The sequence below is a fragment of the Antedon mediterranea genome, chromosome 6 (genome assembly GCF_964355755.1).
Source record: "Antedon mediterranea chromosome 6, ecAntMedi1.1, whole genome shotgun sequence".
NCBI lineage: Eukaryota > Metazoa > Echinodermata > Crinoidea > Comatulida > Antedonidae > Antedon > Antedon mediterranea.
The window spans coordinates 1605225-1624151 of NC_092675.1; the positions used below are offsets into that span (position 1 = coordinate 1605225).

Sequence of the window (18927 nt, forward strand, 5' to 3'; positions counted from 1 at the left end):
TTACAATTATTGATTATAAAATTATAAAACAGTATATTAATTTTATAAAAAGTTCAAATTATTATAGAATGAATATATTAAAGTTGGTCATAATAAGCCATATTAAGTTTCAGTTTAGAATCATCAAATATATTTTTTTATTTATTTATTTATTCAGGTATAACATACAAAACAGCAGCCATTGGCCGATAACGTTTGTTTACAATCAATATACATATATAATTTAAAGTAAAAGAGACACAATTATAAACAGTATAGAAAAATAACTAAATATTATAAAACACAAAATACAATATTATAAACTTCATTGTAAAATTTAACAATTGCCAAAAAAAAACATCTAACATACAAACAATTCAATAAAATTAGGATATCATTTATCAGTTAAGACATGTTATTTAAAATATAAACAATTGAAGAAAAAAGACAAACATTAGTAGAAACAATACAATATCTTCTCATGCATTCAATGGAAAGTTGTTTACTTGCTTCCAGACTTAGAATAGAAGTAAAAACTAGAAAAAACAAAGTATATACAATAGGCATGGATTAGCATATTGCTTGATTCATGTGTGTACTACAGGTTGTTTGTCAAAACAAGCAAGTGTACCATGTGGTCATTTATGTAAATTGTGTCTGGCTACTAGCATGAGTTTCATTCAGTTTAACTTGAGCTTTCAGGGGTGTGACACAAGACTTTCATAGTACAGTACTGTAGCTGTTAATACTGTAGTACAGTATATATTTTACAGTAACTTTATACCTATAGTCTTTGACTTTACTTATTTACCTTGTGAAAAGGATATATTTATAACTTGCAATCCATACTGTTTGGTAAGTTATAAATTAATTGTTGTCTAGTATTTTCTTAAAATATAATATTAAATAAGTGTTTTGTACAACTTAAAGCCCAACTTTGCTAGAAGACCTATAATACTGCTTCATATATTCATTAATAGACAGCATTACATTTTTAGTATATGAATAACATTTTAGTAGCCAGTTTATCATGATTAATAACCAATTTTGTATCTTTTCAATACTTAAATATATATAGGTTGGATAATGTCTTGATGTATAAAACTTTGTATACTATTTATTTTGTATTTTTCAGATCCTCATATCAAAGTTAGTGGAAAACCTGAGGACGTAGCAATTGCCAAAGATAGAATAATGTCAATATTAGATACCAAGGTAAAGATGATTTAATTAAAATACATATTATTTAAAGATTAACAAGTAAAAACCTATATAAAAAAGGACCATGTTTTCAATTGAGCCATGTCTCCAACGCTGGGCCATGTCACCAATGCTGGGCCATGTCACCAACGCTGGGCCATGTCACCAACGCTGGGCCATGTCACCAACGCTGGGCCATGTCTCCAACGCTTTGTTGGCAGTTTCTCCAACACTGAGTAGGTAGTGTCTCCAACGCTTGGTAGGCATGTCTCCAATGCTGGACCGTGTCTCACACTCGACCGGCCGTGTCACCAACACTGGACCGTGTCCTCAAGCTATCTGTTAATTACTTAATAGTCCTTATTTCCTATGATTTTACACATAAATGATTGGAATTAACTACTTTTGAGTAGCAGAGTATAATATTGCCAATAGAAGGTGAAAATGCATTCAGTTAAAAAAGCTACCATAATATGCTATAGATATTTCCATTGACATCCATCAACTGAATTCAGTATTCTTGTATTAAAAAACACACAACAAATACAATTTTTACTCTAGAATAGATTGTTATACAGAGCCTATAATCTCCACATAGAAATACAAACGACCAAAACACCTTCTTAAATAGCCCAAAGCAAACAGAACTACGCTGCATACATATTATTTAATACTACCATGATTCCAGTTTACTTTAGATAATATTATTGTGCGATCGTTAAAGTAATTATTTGAGCTAGTCTGCATTTTGGATCTATTATGTTTGGGCTCAAATTACAAATGGCATTTGCACTAGATTCTATTTATACACATTATAATAAGAGAGATGTACATATTTAAAATATGTCTACATCACTAATATTTATTACAATCTATCATTTGGTAACAATTGATTTTTCAACGCATCGGTATTTGAAAAAAAAAAACAAAGTAGCTACTGTATATAAATGTTGTTCCACATATTTCTCTGATTCTATATAACAATTCTATAATACATCTGTGCATAATGTGTTTACAATTATATATTGGTATATATCTAAAACAATATTGTTGTAATATTTGATTCCCAGCTTGTCCTGGTTTGGCTAATTATATTCATATTTATGGAATAGTTATAAATACAACTTGGTGATAAATACAATTTCATATTGTAACTTTTGGATGATGCTTGGCGTTGATTTGAATTATCCTTTTAACATAAAACGAGGAGTTGTTTTGTACCAAACGTCCACATGCATACAACAACAGGATATGAACTCTTATGTTTATAGTGGTTGATTAGATTTGTTATGATTGAGATATATGGTAAAAATAACTATTTCTATGTTGTAGGTTGGTGGTTGCGGTTACCCGCTCACGGCCTCTGGGGCGGAGGTTCAAATTTACGCTACTGTCAATAATTATTACCATAATTTCCAAGCTCACTCCAATATTTGGTAAAAAAAATATTTATAGATTAGATTGAATATGACAACTTCAGTTAATGGAGTATTAAAATTAATATTAAATTGTTCGAATGATTATAATTAGTTAGGGTGTTTGTTGTACATGTTTCTGTTCCAATTACAATTTATAAAAAGGACTGCTTAAATTGAAGTGGAATGTTACATAAAGTGAGAGGAAATTTCCCTGGTTCATCACACTTATTGGTGTTTTTTTTTTGTACTAGAAATGTATTCATGTTTAGAAAAGAATGCGTACTGTATGTTACACTATTTACAATATACATTTCTATGTTGTACATTACAATATACATTTTATGTTGTACATTACAACATACATTTCTATGTTGTACATTACAACATACATTTCTATGTTGTACATTACAACATACATTTCTATGTTGTACATTACAACATACATTTCTATGTTGTACATTACAACATACATTTCTATGTTGTACATTACAACATACATTTCTATGTTGTACATTACAACATACATTTCTATGTTGTACATTACAACATACATTTCTATGTTACACTATTTACAATATACATTTCTATGTTGTACATTACAACATACATTTCTATGTTGTACATTACAACATACATTTCTATGTTGTAAATTACAACATACATTTCTATGTTGTACAATAGATGGCTCTAACAGTATTACATTACATATTACTGTACAGTTTTTACATCAAATAAAGGATTTCGTTTTGTAATGTATTTCAAAATTATTTAACACTTGTGTTTTCCAGTATTTAAAACATATTTTTTTCTGCCAAAATTGTGTTCAAAATTAAGTAGAATTACTACACTTCTTTTGCACCAATGTCACAAAAATAAGGCCACAGAATAAATTATTTAACAACTAAATTTTTGCACTGAAAAAATTGCAATTTCTTGGCACAGTTTGCACTAACCGTGGCCCAACTGTGTTGATGTATTGCCTTTTCAATGAGCGTGTTTATCTGTAAAACTGTTTAGCCTAGTGTTGATAACAAGATATCCAACAATATTATATGACATTATACTCTTAGAAACTAAGAAAATTAGCTGGGAAAATGAAATTTAGAAAGTTCAATACCTTTAAATTTGTATAATATTCATGTTATCAATTCAGAAATGTACACGTCCAGATTAATATTTACAGTATGCAAAAATAAGCATTTCATTCTAGAATAATTGGATAAATATTTTGAGGTTTATTTAAATTCAATAATTTAACCTTTTTCAAAACATCTAGGCTGTATCTAACCTTAATAACTAGACAGGATTTAGCACCCGCCACCCCACCTAAAATTTAACAGCCAAATAATGACTATTTTTATTTTTATGCAACCCGACAGATCGCTTTTATCTTTAGCTCCCCCTAATCTATAACGCTGGATCCGCCCCTGCCAACATAACTTAACATTACAAGGACAGTTTATTGGCAAAAATATTATGATAAAACAACAAAGTTTTAGTCTAAATAAGGCATTTAATATTCTTAATTGTAAAAATAGATGTAAATCCCAGGGTCAATAATAAATATATAATAATTATATAATGTTTCTTAAACCTAATTCTATCCTGATGAAAAGTGACAGCAAGTAAAGATATGGAAGCAATACATCTCAAAATTAATTTATGGAAAGACTTAACATTTTCGCACAGAGGAAGCAATAACTTACAGAAAAAGATCTCTTCCATATGTGACCGTCCGATATCGTAATATTATGGTTATAAAAAGGTGGTTGGTTCATGCATTGGTTGATAGATACGTTCAAGTACGTGGGAATATTTCGGTTTGTCAATTTACAGTTGGGTGGGTAGGAGTGGGAATTACAGAGTATTAAATGGTCCCTAAGGACTGTGGTAGGATGTACAACAGGCACTGTTTGTGCTGGCCTAGAATAACTTATTATTAATGTAATTTGTTGTTTCATATAGTTAAAACAGGCCAAGGTTTAAAAAACTAGTTAAAAATAAACATTAGTAATTGGAATTAAAATTGAATGATGCAATTTGTATTGACTTGTGTGCACGTTAAAGAACCCAGTTTATTATTCGAGATAAGTAGGGGGTTACCCTGTAAACTGATTCACAAAATAGCCCCTGTATCAGGGGGATTACCACCTATCTGATAGGACAGTGATTCATTTACTATTGGTAAACCTTGGCCACACCATAAATACATAAAATAAAATAAATAATAAATAAATAAAATAAATGGCTAATGATGATGACCACACATCATACTTATTAAACATTTAATTATTAATATTGTTAGTTTGAATATGGAAAAAATTTATGATTATTCTTTAATTCAGTTTATAAAAAAATAGTAAAGTAAATAAATAAAAATAAAATAAATGTTATCATTTATCAGTCATCTTGTTAGTTCTATAAACATATTTTAACCTTTCAATGATTGTATTGAGAAATGCGGGCAATAATATAAACATAAAAAAAAATTTCTTTAGTATCAAATACCAAAAGGAAATTTGGTTGTGTTGTCAAAATGCTCTGTCACCTGCTGGTTTTAACCATAGTAAGAATCAATAACCTTTTTCTTATTTATATTGCAATATAAACAGAAGAAATTTTGCAGAAAACTGGTGCAATTAATATTCATAATATTATTATATACAGTACGTATTAAACAATAGACAATGGTTTATGGTAAAAAAAATTCAAATGTAGAAAACACTGCTCAATATTATAATAACAATAAAATATCTATAAAATTACAATATATATCTATATAAATTACTGAAAAAATGACAATTCAGTGGCTGGATCTCAATGATACAAAATAAAATAAGCAAAAAGCTAAATCAAAATGAATCTATAGAAATTGCAATAAATATTTTAAAATTACTTGATACATAAAAGTTTGCTACCACCCATCCTAAAGTTCTGTTTACACTATCAAACTAGTTTGTGATTGTCCCAAATATGGTAGTGGACATCATCATGTCCATATAGGCACATCACATTTTTTTATCACATCAAGTTTGATTTAGACAGAGCTTAAAAAACCTCTGTATAATAACTTAATTATTTATTTTCCTTTTTTTCTAGAGTAATAGGGTAACATTAAAGATGGATGTATCTTATATGGAACATTCGCATGTGATCGGGAAGGGTGGCAATAACATCAAGTCGGTGATGAGGAACACTGGCTGTCATATCCACTTTCCCGATTCAAATCGTGGCAGCCAAGCTGAAAAAAGTAATCAAGTGTCGATTGCAGGCCAACCCACAGGTGTGGAGATGGCTCGAGCAAAAATTAGGGTAAGGGATAATAACTACTGTATACGTTTAGTGGTACAGTACATACAATATATTTGTAAACAGAAAGGGGTTGTATGAGGTTCAGGTCCAATGGGGTGCAGCCGGCCTGGGGGGCCATAAATTTCGCAAGTTGCAATGCAAAAGATAGGACATCAAATTAAGCTTAACCTTTCATTTCACCATTTTTTAGGCCTTGGGCCCTCACATTTCAACATCCTAGATCTTCCACTGTGTTTTATACCTACCTGGTACTTTCTAGATTTATAGTTTCTTATGAATGTCATTCGAAACATCTCCATTGACGTTGATTTATTTCTGTAGGTTATGACAATTTTAACAGATAAAAACCAACAAAAATAAATATACAAATTTGAAATATTTGTAGTTTTGTATAAGACTGGTGTTTTTATGACAGGTGTTATGAATTGTAATGGGAAGGGAGTGTAAAATATGTGACAATGATAAAATGAACACTTGATAAATATATCTGTGTTGGACTCTTTTAACACAACATTATTCAAGTTTAAGTGTGCACAAGAGAGGAACCAAACAATGAATTGTACTTAGTCCATTTTGTATGAGCTAAAATATAGATTTACTTATTTACACATAGGACAAAAAAGATTTTAGATATAATTAAGATACTACAGTACTTGTAATTCAGATACAGTACTTGTACTTCAGATACAGTACTTGTAATTCAGATACAGTACTAGTAATTCAGATACAGTAATTGTAATTCAGATACAGTACTTGTAATTTAGATACAGTACTTGTAATTCAGATACAGTACTTGTAATTCAGATACAGTACTTGTAATTCAGATAACTGTTTTCCTCTATAGATTACATTGACAACCAAATGGAAAAAATTATTTTTAAGTTCACTTCTTCTACTAAATTTGAATGTGAGTTTTCTTTTATAAACCAAAAGTAGTACAGTATGACAATTTCTGTATTTATCTTTCAGGAATTATTACCATTAGTTTTATCTTTTGAAGTACCAGTCACAAATTCACTGCATCCCATACCAGATATTAATTCACCAACTATCCAGCATATAGTTCAGAGACATAACATAGCAGTCAATTTCAAACGTGTACGTGGTTATACGACGACAATCACAGTACGTGGCGCTATTGACAATATCATCGGCATCAAAGAAGCGACAGTTAGATTCATGGAACATCTTACTGGCAATTCCGGGGTAAGTTTTTCCGTAATCACCAGACAAATGCACAATTGAATAAAAATGGTTTAGACAGATTCTAGCCAATCAGATTAAGCCAAAAATAGCTGAAAAAGTAATATAGCCAACATAGTGTATGTAGATTTCATGGATGTAATTGTGCTGAGCAGAGGTTTAAATGGTGAGCGGTTAAGGTAGGTGCACCGTTTACTGTACCTAAAGAGCCGACAATATCGGCAAGGGTTCGAGGCCGACTCGCTCCTAGTACTGGTGGTGGAACAAGTCTTCTCAGATAAGAACTATAAACAGTAGGTCCAGCGTACACAGTTTGTCCATGTGCACTTTAACAAATCCAGTTCATTATTCGTAGGAGAAGATTAAGGGTTACTCTGGTAAACTGGTTCACAAATAGCCCTGTTTAGGAGGTTGATTAATTTCTTAATTAGGTAATTCTTGGTCATAAATAACTAAATACATAAAATAAAAAATAAATAACGACCAGCTACAGTACTTAACAAGACAAGAAAAACAACTTGGCGATAGTATAAATAGTGACATGTAAAGCAGAGTGTTTTGGAAACTCACTAATATTAAAGTACCCTTGAAATGTCCAATATGCTTGTATATTTATTGAAATGTTAGCCTTTTATTAATGATTATTATATACGATGTATTACATCCTTTGAATGTTGTGTGGGAAAATAATCTATTAGGATGTTGAAATAAAAACTAATTAAACATTGTCATGAGAAAAATAAATAATGACCATAGTCCCATGATGTATTCACAGTGTGTATATAATAGCAATAGTTTGGAAGTTAATGTTTTAAATGGAGAGAAGACCTTTATCATGGTTGGATGGAAAACTGTTGACTGCCACTGCAGCAAGTGTAGAGCTCTCGATTTGTGCTGACTGACATGTTGATTTCGTGGTCATCATCTAGGCCTAGAAACCACCAAAATTGTGTCTAGTATTAGACACAGAATTACTTAATTACTTACCACCATGCGCACATAAACTAACTTGTTCCTCGATCGTCGTTCATCACAAATCGAAAGCCACCTTTTGTCTTTATTATTATAGTAGTTGGTCTCAAGACAGACATAAGGAGGCTTTTGGTTTGTGATTATCGACGAATGAGGAACAAGTCAATTCATTGTGCACATGTATCTGTAATCTACTATAATACAAATTTTGTTAATAACACTTTTTGTCTCCGTTAGGTCGTTCTGCCTGTCAGTACACAAATAGAAATAGCACCCCAACATCATTTGTTTATGATTGGTCGAGGTGGTGTAAACATTAAGCAGATTATGCAGGGTACAGGGGCCACGATACACTTTCCTGATCCAAGCTCTTCTCAAAGAAAGAGTACGGTCTTTGTATCTGGTCCTATTGATTCAGTCATCATTGCAAGACACTTGTTAATGGTAAGTTGTTTACTTCAAGTGCTCACAACTTAATTGAAATAGACTATATTTGCTATTACTCGCAAAGATATGAGTGAGAATTGATTTCTGTTGGAATTGATAAATATTTTCCCTCTGGTATGTATACACCCACATGTCTCAGTTTCATTTTTTCCTATGTATATTTGAAAATGAAATGGGCTAGTGTTGCCCAAAAGCTCTGCCAATTTTTCTGGCTGTTTTACTTTTATCATTTTGATTTTGCTTTTTGCTTATTTTCTCCATTGAGATCTAGCCACTGATACCCACAGCAGTGTCATTTTTCAGTAATTTGCTATGTATATTTGAATATAATGTTTTGCACAGATGAATGTATTTATCTTTATATTGTAGGGTTGTCTACCCTTGGTCTTAATGTTTGACATGAAAGAAGACATAGAGGTGGATTCAGCCAAATTGTCACAGTTGATGGAAACATTAGATGTGTTCATTAGTATTAAGCCTAAACCAAAACAACCAAGCAAGGTAAATAATAATAAGCGTATCTTACCATTCACGTGACTATCTCTGATTGGAGCTAATTATTTTGACTATGCCATCTATTTCAAGTTTTGTAGTTTCGTAAGATTTCTTTAAATCCATAACTTGTTTTAAACCTGCAGAACATAAATTCTATACTCTCACTTGCACTGATGAAGGGCTAGTGTGGCCGAAAGCTCTGATTTCTGGCTGTTTTACTCACCATTTTTATAAGCATTTTGCTTATTTTATTTTGTATCTCCATTAAGATCCAGTCACAGCGTTTTATATCATATTTATCATAGATAATTTGATAGGTCTGCTCATTAATTTTAAAGAAGAAAGCATATGTGTTAAGAAAAGGCAAGCTTTTACTTTTTAAAGTTTTTTTTTCTGATTTATAACCTCTCCATTTTGTTTGTAGTCTGTAATTGTTAAAAGTATAGAAAGGAATGCTGGTAACATGTACAAGACAAGAATGATTCTATTAGGCCAACAGTGCGAGCAGTGCTCATCAACGGTACATGCACCACCCCTCAATGCAAATGGATCAATCTCGGCACCTTCCATTGGTCTCAATAACCTTAGTAAGTAACATTAACTATCAACTATAATAAACAGTTTAATAACACTGATCAGATAATATCAAACGCTTTAAGTTGTTTTTAATGTGAAAAAGGAACATATCTTTTGAATTATATAATATATGGGAAGGATGACAGTAAACAATTTAAAGAAAGAGCTTTATGCTGTGATGAAATAAGTGGAGGTATCCAGTGCAATTACGTACCAGGAGGCAGCAGAAAACCAATGATGATGATGATAAATATATATGTACTAGGGTTGACTATTTGTACTGTCTTTTTTCAGGTATTTTGAGCCAGAATATGTTGAGTGTAAATAGTAACTTTATGTCCGTCAATGGAATGAGTGGCTCATCAGCACAGCTACCAACCAGCTCTGGACAAATTGGCATAGTACAACCAACAACCATCAACACATCTGGTATGTGTATTCAATTTAATACAGTATTTTCATCTAAAACAATGTTTGGTACAATGTGTGTTCCTTAAATGCTCCATATGAAAGTTAATTAAATAATATTTACATTTTTTGTCGACATGGCTGTGATATGTTTAATAGCGAACCAGACATTTTGTACAGCTGCAAATATTGCAATGTTTAGTTCGGAAAAACTTTGTCATTTGCTACCCAAACAAGAAATGAGGGAATATTGGTGTTAAAGTGAAAATTCCTGGATTTTATATTTATTATTTTTTTTTAAATAATTCAGTTGCTTTTTTGGTTAAGTAAAACATTTTATCATTTTGTTTTATCTTTTTAGGTGTTCGAAGATCAGTCACACCGGTCACACCCGTTATCGTTCCGCATCAAATCAATACAGTCCTAATAAACCCAGTGTCATTAGGCATGACATCAACCACAACAGCATCACATCACACACCATCCCCACCTCCAGGACTGACTAAGCCAGACCCTGTCATGGTGTCAAATCAGCTGGCACAGTTAGAAATGAGAGAAGGTCTGCGGCTGGATGAACTTGATATTAAACAACAGGCTAACAATATGATGATGATGAAGAACCATCCGCAAAATAATGCATATATTCGTGTACCAACATCTAATGATATTGGTGGTATGTTGAATCGTTAATTAATCTTTAGTAAAACAAATGTTTTCAGTTATTTTCCAAATATTTGTACATAAATTTGCTTTAGCTTGGTGGTGCTTGCCTTTCAATCCTAAAGTCCAGGGTTCAATCCTGACCTAGTACCAGGGTTGTAACTCACTAATCTTTCAACTCCACTCCCTAAGCCTCAAATAAGGCGTATTTTATAAGCATGATAATAAAATTGTTTATCCATCCTGTAATTGCCGAGTTTGATTTTATAGTATTCATAATGCCATTTTCAAAATGTTTAATGTATAATTATTTGTATGCAGGTTGTCATAGTAACACCAGTCAAAGTGCAAGTCCGACACAGAGTCCGCGTTCTAGTCCCACAGTACATATTCCAGCACTGTCTTCATCTAACACATTAAATAGCCTTCATCACCATGGTAACTCGATGCACAACAATAACAACAACATAGAGCTTAGCATGAACGGGAATACCCACGCAAGACGAAACAGTCATTCTCTCGTTGACCTGCTCATGCAAAACAGTATATCGCCGAGCAATAGTGGAAACTTCTCAATGTTGGGAGGTGAAAATGCTTTATCATCAAGTCAGACACAACAGTCGTTATCTGGTAGCATGAATAATGGCTCAATGTAAGTATAATCTATTTTTAAAGCCTTGTCTACACTATCAAACTTTATCTGACAACAAAATGTGCCCATATATGGACATGATGATGTCATATCACTACTATATTTGGGCGCATAAAACTTTTTTTAACAAAACTAGTTTAATAGACAGAGCATCATTTTATTGTTTAAGTGTTCACAGCTCCATTGATAAAACTTTACAAAAATAGAAATAAAACTCAAATTTGTTATTCAATGTTCTTGAATGTATATTTGTTTATAACTAGGCGTACTGAAAAATACTCTTCTGAGTCTGGTGGTGAGTCGGATGGCTCCGATAAACGAGCACCAGGATGTGAACGCAAGGAAAGAGAGCGTCAGATCCAGAAGGCTGGAGAGATGGAATGCCTCTCACCATTTCTTTTAAACTATGAACAGAAGAAAGTCCTGGCAACTAGAGGTAACAAAATTAATGAATTTTATGAAAAGAAGCACTATACTCTGCATAATTCAAAGTTTGTCTACTGTATGACCGAGTATAGTCCCAGGGGCCTGTTAATGAAATTAGGTGTAAATTAGGGAGTTTGATTATATTTAACATGTGATTATACTATGATGATGATAATTATGTATTAAACCTTTAAAAGTTTAAAAAGAAAATCTGACTTAATCTTAAATTTGAGAATTAATTTAAATTTCATAGCCTTCTAAATTGTAAATTTTGTTGATATTGGTAAATTCTGACATTAATTTGTACCTGCATTGTAAGCTTGTCATGACAGCATTTACCAGAATAATTAAAACATTGGCTGGCTACAAACAGTTTCCATAGCATATGTAAATCATTACATTCTTGAATTAAATGAAGTTGAATTTATCATTGAATATCGGTAGTGAATTCACTGTAAAAACCAGTATTCAATTTGTCTGTAATTTAATTAATACCAATCGCAATTTATGGAAAATGATATCTAAATCATTGACATTGTTTAGACAGTGGTTGACAGATGCGATTACTAATTTCCGATTTTGTCTAGTTTTTTGTGGGAAAGTTTTCTGAACGCATTAATGGCGCAACATCTATTGAACCAATATTACTTTATTGACACCGCCTGTAACAAGTGACATAAAACAGTACACGCAATTATTACTGAAATCAAACCTTTTATTAATATTAATAACTAACAACTTTGGTTTTTAGAAAGTGTTCTTTTGGCAGCATTTGGTGACTTGTTTTGTTTCAATTATTTGGTATTTTTTCACTGGGAAATAAACCTATACTTTCTAAACTAAGCCTTAAACTCTGTCTACACTAAACAAAATGTGCTGTGCCCATATATGGACATGGTGATGTCATATCACTACCATATTGAAGCATATCACTATCATATTTGGGCACAAGATTTGAACCAAAGCAATAAGCAAACAAGTTAGGCCACGATACTACATCATAACTAAAATATGTTTGAATATTGATTCTAATTAATAAGATGAAACAAGATAGACTATCAGATAAAAAAAACTGTTTTAATTGCTGGTCATTGTAAACTTTTAAATTTGTTTGAATTGGTCAGATGTTTGCCCTACTTTGGTGTAATTGTATTTGATACTAATACATTTGAAAATACTTGCAAAAAGAATTTGTGATTAATTTTTGATTAATTCTTAGGTGGGAACACCTGCAACCTCCAGATCACTATTCTGGCGTTCAAACCTCTAGACCGAGGTAGCACTGGTGGCTAGAATTAAATTGTTTTAATTACTGTATTACAAAATTACAATTTAAAACATCTTTATCATTTACTGTTACACTATTTTCAGTAAAATCATTTGTTTTAATTGTAGCTATGAAAAAGAAACCTGTAGTATCTGAAGTGAGGACACCAACAGCTACCTGGAGCGGCCTAGGATTTTCAAAGTCTATGCCAGAGTCAGCCATTAGGGAATTTCAAAAGACAAATGGCATGGCATTGTTTAAGTCTGGAAAAAAACTACCAACTACGTATGAAGTATGTACCTGCTACATTAGTTCCATTTCCAACATTAGTCAACTTTCATGCATAATGTGTGATTCTCGCGCATGCGGGTCAATTTTGTCATGCCTCGCGCGTACATGGCTATTTCTCATGCATCCATAAAATCATTATTTTGACACTTGCCTCTTTTGAAGGAAAATAGCCAAGGACTGCACATTGTTTACATAATTAGCCTATGTTTATTGGTATTTTACAGTTAATGTACAGTAGTACAGGAAAGCCAACTCAATATATCGAAAAATAGAAGGCATATTTCATGATTGTTTTGAGTTAAAATAACATAGAGGGATATTTCATGATTGTTTTGAGTTAAAATAACATAGAGGGTGCTACATATAATTTTAATTCAATATCTTGTACATTGGCCACTGACAAAGTTGGCAGGTATACAATATTATTATAATTAAGATTTAGAATAATTTATGTAAGTTATTTCACACGCTATCACACAAATCACAAACGCTGAACATCTTGCGACATAGCATAATTAACAAGACTTCTCCAATCAGAGCAGTTATTGGCAAGAGTGTGCATAGACTTATTTTTGTTACTACCAATAGAAAATATACATAGCAGTAGCACTGTACATTCATGTGTAGTTTCCATGATTTGACATCAGAGGCGTACCAAGGTCCACTTTTTTAGGCCCTTAAGCCTGACATTTTTCTACATTTTCTTAGCTCCACTTCAACAATAGTAGTCCCGCATTTACAATTTTCGCAGCCCCCTTTCCCTCTAGACAGGAACCAGCCTACGCCTCTGGAAATGCTATTTATTTGTAATTTAATCTTTTAGAGTAGGAGAGAGGAGGATGGAGAATGCCACCTGAATGATAGTGGAAGCAGTAGCGGTAGTGGTAGTAACTGCAGTAGTAGCATGTGGCCTCCAGATAGGTCATGTAGCCCAAGGTTGAATGATACTGGATATCCTAGCTACAGAAAACGTAAGTTGTGCTTTAACCAGGTTTTCTCAAACGGTCTTGTTTATTTATTGTCATTTGAATATTGATTTGATTGCATTGATATGAGTATGTGTAGAAGATGTACTTAGTTAGCAGAGCAATGATACGAGTAATTGAATAATAAGTAGAACATTTAGTATGTTAAGCTTTGTCTACACATCAAACATAGTGATATGCTTAAGTACGGTAGTGATATGACATCATCATGTCCATATATGGGCACATTACATTTTTTTTTCACATAAAGTTTGACGGTGTAGACAGAGCTTAAGAAATGGCAAGTGGTGTATGAGGTACCGTAATTGAGAATTTGTTACCGTTCACAAAAGACCCTCATTGTTAATTTTAATCAAGCTATTAAGAAACTGACAATTTAATTGTCAGGACAATGTGTCAGGACAATGAATACAAAAAAAATGTAAACAAAATATTGTTGTTTTCAGACAATTTTAGTCAAAGTAATTACTTTGATGCAACATCACTTCCTAGGCCAACTAAAGGATTATGGCCTAGTTCAGCTAATAGCTCTATGCAGCTGGCAAATCCAGAGATGGCCGAGCTCTTCAGTAAACTGGGCCTAGCAAAATATATCGACATATTTCATCAACAAGAAATTGACCTTGCTACATTCATGACCTTAACCGATGGCGACCTAAAAGAACTTGGAATATCCACATTTGGGGCACGTCGAAAGATGCTACTTGCCATATCAGGTACAAATTTGTTTTATTTTATTTGGTGAGATGGTCTGTTTTGATTGAATATTGCCAGGCAAAGTACAGTATAGTATTTTTGTATTAATATAGTAAGTACTGTACTGTACTGAACTGTACTGTACTGTACAGTTTATAGAAATACGATAGAATTCAGTCCTGAACGGTATAATTAAAACCATTCTAGCTATGTATGTACTGTAGTATTTCTTAATATATCATGCATTTTCTCTTCTCATTTCAGAGATCAAAGATAATTTAGAGAAAGTAACTGGCAACAACCACTCATCTTTTTTAAATACAAGAACTGGAAAGTGGTGAGTGACAAGTTAAGAAAGGCTTTCGATTTAGACAACTCAAGTAATGAACAGTCCTAGCAAGCATGCAAGAATTTTGAATTGATGGTACAGTAGTAGGCATAAGATTGTATTTGGCGTATTCTAGAATGTCCATGCCTCAATCTTGGGGTAAACAATTGAGTCATGTGGGTCTGCAATTTAACTGTGTGTATATTGTGAAATATTTGGAATACTGTTTGTATGTGGAGGTAGCCAGATATCACACATAAATGAAATAAAGCTTTAATATTAGTTGTTGAATTTGAAGGAAAAGAACGATCAAAGTTTTAAAGAAATGGATGTTTTTGTGAGTATGAATTTTAAAACGAAAAGGTTTTGTTTGCGAATGCATTTTGAGTGGTAAATAGTGTATGTACAGTACATGCACATCCATGAAAAGTAGCTGGATTCAAAATTCATTTATGTAGACATTAAAGACAGTAGTATTCTACGCACAATGCACAAGCCGTTTTTTAAAAATGGTTGGTAAATTTGTGGTTAAATTTAATTGCAAGATTTATTTATTTTCTCAGAAATTGTGTTTTACACAAACTATTTTTCTACTGGTTATCTTAGAATATCTATATAAAAAAAAAAGAAAGTATATTAATATTGTGAATAACCATTTGACAAAAATGGTTTTTGTTTTTATTTATAATACAAAATGAATCAATGATTGTCAAACATGAAAAAAGAATAACACTAAAAACAAGTTCTTTTTTAATGTACATTTTATTGATCTAAATTTTAAAGTTTCGAAACAGATGACTTAAGCTCTATTTGCACTATCAAACCTTAAAATGTGATGTGCCCATATATGGACACGATGATGTTGTATCACTACCATATTTGTGCATATCACACTTTTTTTCAAGCTATTTGATAGTGTAGACAGAGCTTAAGATAAAAGTTGATTTATATAATAGGGTGGCTCGTTTGGAAATGTTCTTATTCTGGTTTTCTCTGAAGAAATGTCATCAAATCAATGGAAGATGCTACTGTACTATATAAACTGAATTATGTACATAATAGTATATAAACTGAATTACTAAAACCTGTATACAAATATATAATAGTACAGTACACATCTTGTACTAATGACATTTGTGTATCGGCAGCAAAGTGAAGTATTGTTCAACAAGTGTGATACTGAACTGTATGAATAAAGCTGCATAATTATAATATAATGCTGCATTTTCTATAATTCTCAAGGAAGTGTCAAATAATTAAATAACTTAGTGATTAAATTTGATTAAAACCTTGTAATAACAGTGCCTTGAAAATAGCTTTTTTTTTCTTTTATTTTTTTTAATTGTTAAGTAAGTAGGTAGTAAACTAGGTACTAAATAAGTGGAGGGAGGTTTGTATGTATATAGTACCTCTCCCTTGTTATACTTAAGTTGTGAGTAACACCATGATCAGGTATACGCCTATTTGTGCACGTTAAATGCAGGTTGAATTCCTTTCATTTCAAATCATTGTATGCATGGTTTTCAAACACAGTTAGTGTCACTATCACAAGTCTTAGTGTGTGCTCTTGTGCCAAATAAACAATTTATGGTTACTTAAAATTTGAATTATGGTTAATAACTTGTAAAAATATGTTTATGTTTATCGTAACAATTGTTAATATGATATAGGATCATAATAATTGACCTGTACTACTTAATTCTTTTTTGAATAATAATTTTGTAGTTAATTATTTACAATTACGGTACTGCCAATTTTGTTTTAACTATGGTATACTAAAGGCAGTTCCAATTAAGGCACATAGCAAATACCTCAATAATTATAATGGGTACAATAAAGAAGTATGACACATTTAGTATGTAATATTTTAATAAATAATAATGATTACATTGACACATTTATCAATTAATTTAGTATATTTATTGATATGTGCCATATAGAAGTTGATAATTTCTGTTGACGTTAAAATGTCTGGTATGTTTAAATCTAAATGTTTAGACAATATTAGCCTAGTGCTGGTAGATCTTTGTGGTCCAAGTAAAAAGAAGTACGATAGTTTTATTGACACCCCTCCATTTTAATTGGTAGAATCCTTTAAGAGGGATAATTTTGTTAACAGAATTTCTCATTTGCAATTTTGATTATTAATGCCTTGAAAATATACATGAATATTTATATGCCTTGAAATCTGTCCAATCAACAAATTTTATGCACATGATTATGCATTCAACTTATAAATATGCATTGTCTAGTTATGAATTAACATTTTCAATAATGAATATGCATTGTAAGTCTACAAATACCGTCCAATATATTTTGTCATGGGTTTTGTATTTGTGTTGGTAGTATGGAAAACTATTTTAAACTTTCCATAGTTAAGCAATGCAAGACTATAAATGAATTGTAAATACAGTCAACTCTCCCTAACAGTGAAATACTCCTAAAATGATAATTTGTACAAATCATTTATTTTATTTTCTTATTTTGTGGAGTTTACTGACATGTTTAGTTTCGACATTACATGTTTAGTTTAAACTGTAAACTGTTTAGAGTTGGCTGTAAATGTATCAAGTTAGTAATTATGTAGGTGTGCAAATGCTTAGTAATTGCTTAAAGTTCAGAGGTGAATTCAAGAATTATCCAATTGTAACATGGCTTGCAGAATTAAAGAAATATGAAATGTATGAAGCAAGTTATTAATATTATTCATGAATGTGCCCGATTCATTTTTATTTACAAAAACACTTTTTATTCGAAAATGTGTTCTAGGAAATAGTTGGTATAATTTGTAAATTTTATTTTATAAAAACATTTAGTGTTTCTCTAAATGTTTATATGTAAAGTATATGTAAATAAGCTGTATATGATGTACAAGGAAAATAAGTTTGTACTATACAATCAGTCAGTTATCACTTAGGTTTCCAAAGTCCGGAAATTATTGTTTGAAATTATTAAGTATGAGATGAGTACAGTAAAGCAAACAAATGGACATAACAAGTAAATTCTGTATGGAAGGAGGTGGAACATAATACAGTATAGGAAGTATTTAATTTTAAATGAAAATTTAAGGTTTGATGAATAAAATCTTTTGATTTAACCTTTATATTGAAATTATATTACTCTGTTATGATGGTTTATCTTGACTTATAAAAACAATTATGACAATCGAAAGCAAATTTGCAAACAAAAGAAAATAAGATTTTATTTAATGTTTGCATCAAGTGTTATGTTGTAATAAATTTACTGTGCTTATAAATAAAGAAATTACAATTGAAAGGCTACAAGTGAGATTATGTGGGAATATGCCGGCTTCCGGGCATGTGCTGATCTGCTATTGTTGCTTGTGGTACTGCAGCAGGTATGCATTTTTGTTGCTGCTTTCTATTCTATACAAGTTTTTATATGGTGCCCTACAAAGAACAGATTAATTAAAAAGAAAAGGTTTAAATAGAGGTGCCGAATTCGCTCCTCTCAAATCGACAGGAAGCGTTTTCCAGATCCGCGGAGCGGTGACAGAAGAAGCATTGTCACCAGCTTTCAGATTAGATCGTGGAACGAAAAGTCGGGTGGGATAATTAAATCCACCTTTGCTTGTTGATTGCATAGGTTTA

General features: G+C 31.6%; 1 protein-coding gene across 3 annotated transcripts in view; it reads left to right on the top strand.

Moving 5' to 3' along the window:
* The window catches only part of LOC140051053 (protein bicaudal C homolog 1-like), a 48666-nt gene extending 29739 nt beyond the window's left edge, over positions 1-18927 (top strand). For all 3 annotated transcript variants that reach the window (XM_072096129.1, XM_072096130.1, XM_072096131.1), the window contains 14 exons: positions 1115-1194; positions 5697-5909; positions 6879-7115; positions 8322-8528; positions 8901-9032; positions 9451-9613; positions 9897-10031; positions 10372-10683; positions 10992-11322; positions 11586-11758; positions 13144-13307; positions 14130-14277; positions 14739-15008; positions 15253-18927. In XM_072096129.1, the coding sequence (XP_071952230.1) occupies positions 1115-1194; positions 5697-5909; positions 6879-7115; positions 8322-8528; positions 8901-9032; positions 9451-9613; positions 9897-10031; positions 10372-10683; positions 10992-11322; positions 11586-11758; positions 13144-13307; positions 14130-14277; positions 14739-15008; positions 15253-15329 (2642 nt within the window). In that variant the 3' untranslated portion in view covers positions 15330-18927. The remainder of the gene's footprint in view (positions 1-1114; positions 1195-5696; positions 5910-6878; positions 7116-8321; positions 8529-8900; positions 9033-9450; positions 9614-9896; positions 10032-10371; positions 10684-10991; positions 11323-11585; positions 11759-13143; positions 13308-14129; positions 14278-14738; positions 15009-15252) is intronic.